Source organism: Mus caroli, chromosome 7, assembly GCF_900094665.2.
Source record: "Mus caroli chromosome 7, CAROLI_EIJ_v1.1, whole genome shotgun sequence".
Lineage (NCBI taxonomy): Eukaryota > Metazoa > Chordata > Mammalia > Rodentia > Muridae > Mus > Mus caroli.
In genome coordinates, this window is record NC_034576.1 from 108,814,056 (window position 1) to 108,824,345 (window position 10,290).

Below are 10,290 nucleotides of genomic sequence, written 5' to 3' on the forward strand. Positions count from 1 at the left end.
AAATTTGTTCAGTCAAATTTAGCCAGGGTTCCAACGCCCTACTTAAAATGCAACCAGGATGTTACCTATTCAGCACTAATTAGCATTATAAAGTCAGAGCCTACAGCTCAGCACTATTCTGTTAGTGGTTTCCTAGGATAATAAGGACAGTCTTAGCCAGATACAGTTTACCATTAGAAAAGATAGGGAATCCCATGGAAACAGGTTTTTTCTTTAGCCCTAAGAACTTAGGCAGAACTATTTAGCATAGATAATTTTCTGCCTCAGGCCAGCCTTTTCTTTTTCTTTTTTTTATTTTTTTGATAACTAATGGGAGGAGATGTGGTCTCTCTTCCCCCACCTGCTTGAACCTGCTTGCTCAAGGGCGGAGTTTCCTGCTCATTCGTTCTGCCACGCCCACTGTTAGACCCTGTCAGCTTTGCTGCTTGGAGGCACACACGTGTTCGTCCTGCTACTGGACCTCGAGTTACTTGGCGGGAAATTGGGATCCCTCCCCCTTCCTTTATAACTGAATGTTGGAATTAGTAAAGGGGGGCCTTGAACATGGAATCGTCTTGGCCCCATTCTTTCTCCCGCCCCGTCTAGCTTCCTCTCTTTTCAGCTCGAACTGCCATTCTCAGTAGAACCGTTTGCATTGCGGACTGTGGGCGGGCCGCAACAAAGATCTGGGTCAGAAGCCTGTGTCTTCCAGCCTCAAGATCTGGATCACAGGTGTGCCCTTCATTTCTGAATTGTAGTTCATTCCAGATGTAGTTAAGCTGACAACTGTGAGTAGCCATCAGAAGTGGATATTAACTGTTATGTAAATGATACTCAAGCTATAATCCACAGACCCACTGTGGGGATGCATGGATCTCACTGGGGAGGGGAAATAGGATAGATTTTGCAAGTGGACTGATCAGTGGTTGGGGAAGGGAACAGGAGATATCAGATAGTCAGGGGAAAGAACAGAGGGAAGGAGTGTGAGAAAAGATAACTAGAATGTGTGTGTGTGTGTGTGTGTGTGTGTGTGTGTTGATGTGGAAGCCTAGTTCAGAGGAACCTACCTGGAATCTATGAAGGTGATCACTTTAGTGAGGATTTCTAGTAATGGAGGATACAGAATCTGAACTGTCCATCTTTTTAGCCAGGTAAATATTCTAGTGGTCTGACTGGGCTGCATTTCATTTTAATTTCTTTTCCACTGTATCTCTTCTTAAAGATCTCACCTCTCTTCAATATACTATTAATTTTCAATTAAAAATATCAAAACTAATAAGAAATAAAGCTAGGCATCTTGGAAGAGATGGGGGAATTTTAATTCTTGTTTGGTAGATTATTTTATTAAAAAATAAATAAATAGAAAAAGTGAAATAAAGTGGAAAGAAAAGAGAGGAACCAGAATAAGAAATAATTAATAATAATAATAATAATAATAATAATAATAATAATAATAATAAAAGAATTATGAGACAAACAAACCTCCAAAAATACAGCTGAGTCTGTTTTGTGTTGGCCATCAACTACTGAGCATGAAGCCTACCATCATGTGTGGTTTGTATACTTTGTGTACTGGCTGGTTTTGTTTGTCAACTTCATCCAACTGAGTTATCACAGAGTAAGAACCAATCTTGAGGATTCAGCTGTAATACATCTCAATTAGTGATGAAGGCTAGGAGGACTTATTGAGGGTGGTACCATCCCTGAGCCAGTAGTCTTCGGTTCTATAAGGAAGAAAGCTGAGCTAGCCAGGAGAAGCAATCTAGTAAGCAGTATGGCTTCTGCATCAGCTCCTGCCTCCAAGTTCCTGCCCTGTTTGAGTTCCTGTCCTGACTTCCTTTGGTGATAAACAGCAATGTGGAAGTATAAGCTGAAAAAACCCTTTCCTCCAGAATTTGCTTCTTGGTCATGATGTGTTGTGCAGGAATACAAACTCCGATTAAGACATCCTGTAAGACGCTATTGGAAAAAAGACTAATTTTTTTGACCTGCAATAGGTTATCAATTGGAGTTAGCTTCTGGGTAGACATGGGGTTTATGCGTATTGTCCATCTCAGTGCTGGAACTCCATGTGGCTTACACCTGTGCATGCCCAGTGCATGTTGACACAGTCTGGGTGCTCCTATGTGTGTCTTTCCTGTTGCATCTGAAGGCCTCTTTTTCCTAGTGTCTTCCAACATTATTTGCTCTTATAATCTTTTTACCTCCTCTTCTACAGAGTTTCCTGAGCACTGAGTGAGAATGATTTGATGTAGACATCCCTTTTCATGTTCCAAGGTCTCACATTCTCTACACTTTGTCTAATTGTGGGTCTATTTGATCCCATCTGCTGCAGAAGAAAATCTCCCAGATGATGTCTGAGCAAGACATGGATCTATGAGTGTAGTAGAATGTCATTAGTAGTTATTTTATTGCAACATTCTTTAACAGAACAGTTGTATTAAGTTTTCCCCCATGTCCATGTCCTATCTAGTCTCAAATTCTTGACCATACTATAGGAGCTGTGTTAGGTATTGGTTTCAAAGTTTTGTCTTGGAATGCTTTTTGTTTGTTTTTAAACTCTAAAGCTCTCTTGCTTATGTATGCATTAAAGTTTTTTTTTTAAGCTGAACCTATATGTATGCATGCCTTTAGGGAGTAACATAAACTGGATGGGTTCTATTTAGCAATATAAATTTATATACTAGCAATATATATGTATATAGCCTGAGATATATGCATGTAATAAGATTTGGTGAAAAAGGGATGAATTTGAAGCAGAGTGGGGGAAGGAGGGTTTGAAGGAAAAGAAGTGGAAGAAAGAAATGTGATCAAATAATAATCTCAATTATTGTTATTATTATTATTATTATTATTATTATTATTATTATTATTATTATGGTTTTTCGAGACAGGGTTTCTCTGTATAGCTTTGGCTGTCCTGGAGCTCACTTTGTAGACCAGGCTGGCCTCAAACTCAGAAATCTGCCTGCCTCTGCCTCCCGAGTGCTGGGATTAAAAGCGTGAGACACCACGCCTGGCAAGAATAAATACCCTGAAACTAAACAGTAAACAGAAGTTAAACAATAAATGAAAATTCTGAAAACTTAAAAATAAAGCTTTTAATATTTTAAAGATAACAAAAAATAAGTAAAAGCAAAGGAAAGAAGGAGGAAGTGAGGATAAGTATATAAGTTTACACTTGGTGTTTTAAAATCCACAGAATCTGAAAAGGAAATTATAGTTACATATCACCATGTGACAGAAAGCAAATCATAAACCATATCAAGAAACAAATATCACAGATGTGAGAGCATGTGTTGGCAAGTAGAAGTGCTTCCCTTACTCCCCCAATATTTCATCACATTTGTTTGGAATGTATTTATGTATCACAGGCATTTCTGGATTCTGTTTCCCATGACAAAGATAGAATGCCATTTTGGTTTGTGGGGTTGTATTTCAAACATGAACTGTAGCCACCTGTGGCCACATGAACTGGGTTCCTGAGTGGGAGGCCAGAGCTGTAAAGGAGGGAATGGCGAGAGAAGTAAAGAGACCAAGACAAATTTTCTGATCATGTCCAATGTTTACTAGCAGTCTGTGCTTATAAAGGGGGAAAGCCCATCTCCCTCTAAGCCAAGCTTCTTGATGCTTTGTTGTTAGCACTATTCTGTCAGAGCTGTTAGCATTAGGTCGCCAATTCCACAGGTTGTCAGCTATCTCAGGAATATCTCGGGAAGACAGGTTCAGCCTCTCAGTGGTAGCAGTAGTGGTGTCTTAGAGAAGAGCAGCAGTAGGTGACAGAACAATTGAACCATCTAGGTGGGAAGGCTCCACCCCAGGTGGTCTTGTTCTCACTGGCAGCAAGGTCTGAGCCAGCTTGCTCAAAGCTGGGGAGAGGCTACAATGGACTTCAGTCCTAATATAACAGTTTCTGAAATCTAAAAGAGAACACATTTAAGAGGTTAAAATGTGAAATAATGACTTTGTTTGTGTGATGGTTTATATACGCTTGGCCCAGGAAGTGGCACTATCAGGAGGTGTGGCCTTTTTTGGAATAGGTGTGTCACTGTGGGTATGGGTTTTAATACCCTTGTCCAAGCTGCCTAGAAGCCAGTTTTCACCTGTTTGCCTTTAGAATAAGATGTAGAACTCTCTGCTCTACCTACATCAGGCCTGCCTGGATGCTGCCATGTTCTCACTTTGATGTATCTCTTTGTATTATACTTTGGATTGTATCTTTGAACCTGTAAGCCAGCCCCAATTAAATGTCCTGTACGCAACTTGCCTTGGTTATGGTGACTGTACCTAGCAGTAAAACCCTAAGACAGTTTCCAATGGTAAGGGTCAAACCTTGTGCCTTGTTCATTTAAGGCAAGAGCCATGTTATTGAGCTATATCAACCTAGCCCAAATGGTAGATATTACCCCTAAAATTATGTAAATAGTGAGAAAGCAAGTGAAATATAAATCAGAAATGTCATTACTGAAAAGTACTTTAAATTTGGTATTGAAAATATGGCCTTATATAAAAAGGATCCAGAGACATTGTAGGAATAGCAATAAAATGAACATTAAGTAAGATAGATTCTGGGTGAGTCTCAAACCCATGTAGGGCATTTAACTTTATCCTTTATCCTATAACATGAATGCAATGATCCCTAAATTGCTTATTAAAAATGAGTTCTTACTACAGTGAAAGTTGGTGCTAGTAACCATAGGAATTACTCTTTAAAACTAATCCTCTATCTTTCCTAACACAATAAAAGTATGGTTTGTGGATAACAGTATAATTTTGACATGTATACTTATCTGTTCACATTTAAATCCTCCTTAGACTTTCAACTAATGCAATATAAACATTCATTGAATAATCTTCAAATAACAGTTTGCTGTATCTCAGTACATCATACTTGCTCTGGTAGAGCAATGAGCAAACATTTTCTGTTAAGGATCAGATAATAAATATTTAAAGCCTTGGGGATCATATTGTCCTAGTCATGGATCAACTTGGCAGTGACAGCAGTGAAGCAATTATAACTGTTCATAACTGAGCTTGTACCAATAAAACAATCTTATTCAACCTGGGAGGCTGTCTTGACTTTAGTGTCATCATTACTGAACTCATCTCCATCAATCAAAACAATTAATTCCCATTTATTAGTTAGAAAGGTAAGCTATTTTATTTACATATGTAAATCCCAGGTGAGAGATAGAGTTTGCAGGAATGTGACCAGTACTGACAGAAGTCTGACCTTTGGGGACTTCAATATCTGTTTCACCATCCAACCAGTGGGGATCTGGTGTTTCAACACTGCATTTTCTGTCTTAGAAGCAGCTCAAATCATGCACTCACATTCTGTCTACTGATATACAGTTGTAGGTCTCCACAGACTGCTAAGAGAACTTGAGGGATAAGAGGAATGGATACCAGATTAAAGGATGATGAGAAATCTACTTCAATCAGACATTGAAACATATCTGAAGTCGATTTTAGGGAATTTGTACTTGGAAGTTAGGGCAGGGTAATTTTATTTTCAAAATATTTCTTCTAATGATGGAGTGATTAATTTCTACTTCTTTAATTTCAAATCAATCCACTATACAAATGCTTGCTGAGCTACTGAGTGGCTTGGATTTAGAAACATATATACAGGTGTGTATGTGTGTGTGTATATATATATATATATATATATATATATATATATATATATATGTGTGTGTGTGTGTGTGTGTGTGTGTGTACATGTGTGTATGTGCATGTATGTGTGTGTGTAACCAGAGTTAACATAAAAAGAGGACATGAATTTTTAAAAAAGCACATGGGACAGTTTAGAGAAAAGAGAGAAAGGGTAGGCTAATTATATTCTGATTTCAAAAATAAAAGAAATATTTCTTAATTCCTATTAGATATAAGAAAAGGCCAAGTGACAAATTCATAAAGAGTTATTACCACAAGTACAACAATATCACTCTCTGTGTTCTCAATCTCTTTTTTGTTTTGTTTTGTTTTGTTTTGTTTTGTATTATTTTGTTTTTTCGAGACAGGGTTTCTCTGTATAGCCCTGGCTATCCTGGAACTCACTTTGTGGACCAGGCTGGCCTGGAATTCAGAAATCTACCTGCCTCTGCCTCCCAAGTGCTAGGATTAAGGGCATGTGCCACCACCATGGCCCGGCTTGTGTTCTCAATCTTGAATTTCTAAAAAATAAGAAAATATGAATTATGCAAATAAAATACTATATTTACATATGATAACTCACAAATGAATAAAACTTATAACATCAAGTTTAATTCATCATGTTTACTGTGTTTAGGAAAATAACCTGTCTCTTAAAAATATCAAGAGTATTTTAGTTGATGTTAGTTTTGATTTATATACCTCTGTTCATTAAGAATTCACCTGAGGGAATAATCAATCAACTAGTAAGAGATTTAAACTTCCCTAATTATTACAGACATAGGTAAAGATACACATATGATATTAAATGTTTATTAGTGTTAAATAGTTATGCAACAAAATGTTAACATTATATAATTTATTACAAATACAACTTTCAGAGGAATTTAATCATGCATCAGTTAAAATTTATAATGTAATAATTTATTCCAGATGTCTCATTATCTCACATTTATGTGTGCCATCTTAATTAGTTATTATAACATTTCTACAAAATAGGTCTTTTATTACTGTGAATGTAGCTTAGCTTATTATAATTAATAGCTTATATTATTTGGTTAAAAAGCCCAGATATCATGTTCAAAGTTATACAAAAAGGAAGTTTCCATTGTTTAAGCTTTACACATCCTTGGTAACATTTAGTCCTTGACACTGCTGTTATTCTGCTAAATGGTCATGGGACCATGGTATTAAGCTGATTCCTAATGAGTTACTACTATACCTATAAATTATTGCATCTTTGAGCCCTTGTCAGTGAAGTTCTTCTTGTATTTGATGATAATTAACACAGAGACACATAACTAGCCAAGGTGCAGAAAGTAAAAGACTATAGAATGCTCAGCTTTAAGTGGGACATCTGGATTATACCCTTTCCTCCCAATACTCAAGGATCATTGTGAAAGGTGGGACTATAAGAGTCAGAGGTGGTGGATGACTACAAAGATGTCTTTCCTGGACACAATAGGGAACTTGTAAATATGGACTCACCACAGTTGTGCCAAAAGGCACAAGACCTGTGCAAGCTCAAGTCAGACAAAATTCCAACACCGAAGAGGCAAGGGGGCATGAATTCCAACTTCTACCTGAGAAGCTATTGTCAATTTAAAGCTTCTGAGAAATGAAGAGTGAGTTTTCTTCAAGTGAATGGCCCCTAGTAAGTTGACCACACTCCAGGGTTTGACTATAAACCCAAAAGCATATGGGCAGCACATATTGGGTACCATGGGTTTAAAAAAAGAGGACACAGAGTTGGGTGGGTCTGAAGCTGAATATTATTAAGATATACTAAATTTTCAAATAATTCATAAAACATTTCAAAACATAAAAGTTTCATCTATAGTGATATGCCATGTTATATTTTCAGATGCATATTTATTACATAATATTTAAACATTGCTGTGTTTTCACCTCCAGTATTTATCACTTATGGTAAACACTTTTTGAAATTCACTTACATAGTTTTCAATCATCAACCTGCTGTGTAGTGGCACTCCATAACTTCTTTCCACTCTCCAACCTTGAGTCTGCACCAACTGATCAATAATTCCCTGCTCTCTATACTACCACCTCCCCTCACAATCTGGTTAAAACTATTGTCATTTTCTATGAGATCAGCTTAAAAATAACATGTTTTAATGTTATAAGTAGGGCAATTATGATGATATTTTATTTGGAGGTAAAAAGTTCAGTTAAAAGAATCAATTTCCACAAACAGCAATACTCAGCCCTTTAGTACAACAAACTAAAGTGAGCAAGAAAAGAGCTGTATGGTTGTTTGTCCTATTTTCTAAACTGTATCTCTAATTGGTACAAAACAAAAAGAATATTCATAAGCATGGAGTACTGTATGACATTTTGACACATATAAACACCAAATGATGTTCCAGTCATGTACATGCACCAGATATAATGACCACTAATAAGGGCTGAGATGTGTTCATGGAAAAATGGAAAATCATGGTTTTATTTTCCTGTTAACGTTTTATTATTTACAAGATAAATCTATAAATGCTTGGTATACTGACCATCAGCACAAATAGTAAAACAGTATAAACACACATACAATCTAAGCCCTGGCATCCATCAGACCATCTAGCAAGCTTGATGCTTACAGAGAGAGATGGGTAAGCATGATGCAAACCTATGGCAGCTAAACACTGGGTAAAGCATGATGCAAACCTATGGCAGCTGAACACTGGGCAAAGCTGTCACTGTATATAAAATATTTCAGCAAATTTGTTTTAACACATGCAGTACCATAGTAAACATCAAAGTTATTTTTAAGTTTAAATAATTTAATTAAACAAGTATTTTTAATAAAAACGACTGTATAATTCTTATGAATCTTCTCACGTTTATATGTTAGCTTCCTATTAGAAACCATTTTCTCTGGTTGTGCACCTAATATGATTTAAAGACTATGGGTTATATTGGGTGGTAATATCTTCGATCCTCATGACAATGTAAATTAATTGGAAAATAGAAATGGATTTTAACAATAAAGAAGAGTGATTTTATACCTGAATGAATCTTATTCTATGAAATACCTCAGGAAGACAACATGCAAACAGCTTTTACAAATGTACTTTTGGTTCCAGAGTTCACTATCAAAAGATACATTTTTATTCTCTTGGTTTTGTGATAAATATTTCAAATAAAAAGTTTCTGACTTTGAAAGGATATGTGTATAAAAGACAGCTATTAATAATACCTAGAAGTTAGGGTGTGTTGACAACAACCGTTTTCCTAGGACTCTCTTCAAAGCCCCGCTGACCTCTTTATTTCTTAAACTGTAGATTAGAGGATTCAGAGCTGGCGTTACAATTGTGTACAAAAAAGAGAGGATATTTTCTTGTTTGGAACTGTGGTAGGAACTAGGCAGGATGTACATGACTGTGAGAGGCCCATAGTACATCCCAACCACAGTCAGGTGGGAAGAGCAGGTAACAAGGGCTTTCTTTCTGCCCTCGTTTGAGGGCATTTTGAGCACAGTGAACAGAATTAGTGAGTAGGAGGCCAGTATGGCAGCAAGAGGAGGGATGAGCAAGGTCACACCCATCAAATAAACCATGAGTTGATATCTGGAGGTGTCTGCACAGGCCAGCTTCAGCAATGGAGGGATCTCACAGAAAAGGTGTCTAATCTGCCGGGATTTGCAGAAGGGATACTGCATAGTGTAGATGGTATATCCCAGGGCACTCAGAGACGCTGGAATCCAGGAGATGGCCACCATAAGCCAGCAGATGCTTGGCCTCATGAAGATCATGTAGTTCAATGGATGACAAATGGCCACATACCTGTCATAAGCCATGAAAGCCAGAAGGAGGTCCTCTGCACTACCCAGTGCCAGTTCCAAGAACATCTGAAGGGCACAACCACCAAAGGTGATGGTGTTGTCTTTGAGCAGAAAGTCCATGACAGCTTTGGGACTGATAACTGAGGTGAGAAGAAGGTCCATGAGAGATAGCTGCTCAAGCAAGAGGTACATGGGAACATGGAGGTAAATATCCATTGTGATGACCAGAATCAGCATTCCATTGCTGATCAGTGCCAACATGTACAGGGCAGCAATTGTAGCACAGAGCAGCTCAGGAGAGCCACTACCATCCAGAATCCCCACCAAGATGAAGCCACTTCCTAAGGTGGAGTTCCAGGGCTCCATTAGGTGTGTTCCCTTTAGTTGCCTAGAAACAGTTGATTCAGTTTAGTTTTGCTACTATGGACCTAGTTTTGTAAAACTGGAGGCCTCTGAGGGTATGCAATATAGCCATCAAAAGATAATATTTTCTTCCTACTAAATAGCTAAGCTCCTTGGTTTCCAAATTTCTAGTTTTTAATTCCATCTTGATAAAAGTTTTGTCTATGCATAGAAGAGGTATATAGTAATACCTAAACACCATGATATCCCTTTATAAAATACTGATCAGATCATTAAACTTGCAGAAATGTATTTTCCAGAAAGGTTAAATTATCTTTTGTGTTAAGTTTAAAGAAATATTCTGATATTCATGTCCTTTAATATTATATTCGGCTAATGGTTTAAATACTCTAATTAGTATTTTGAAAGTGTGTTTAAGTATGTATTTCCAAGGTGGTTCAGAGATGTGCTTTCTATAAATTATTTTCACAAGTTTTCCCACATTCCTTTTTTTT

The 10,290-nt window shown here is 37.2% G+C and overlaps 1 protein-coding gene across 1 annotated transcript; it reads right to left on the minus strand.

Annotated features, from left to right (window-relative positions):
• Positions 1-8,848: 8,848 nt before the first annotated feature.
• LOC110298968 (olfactory receptor 2AG1-like) lies at positions 8,849-9,800 on the minus strand. Its single transcript, XM_021168518.1, has one exon. The coding sequence runs from the start codon at positions 9,797-9,799 to the stop codon at positions 8,849-8,851; it is 951 nt and encodes a 316-aa protein (XP_021024177.1). The 5' UTR covers position 9,800.
• Positions 9,801-10,290: the final 490 nt, after the last annotated feature.

Excerpts from the sequence above, each read along its gene's own strand:
- LOC110298968 (XM_021168518.1), bottom strand. The coding sequence starts at position 9,799 with ATGGAGCCCTGGAACTCCACCTTAGGAAGTGGCTTCATCTTGGTGGGG.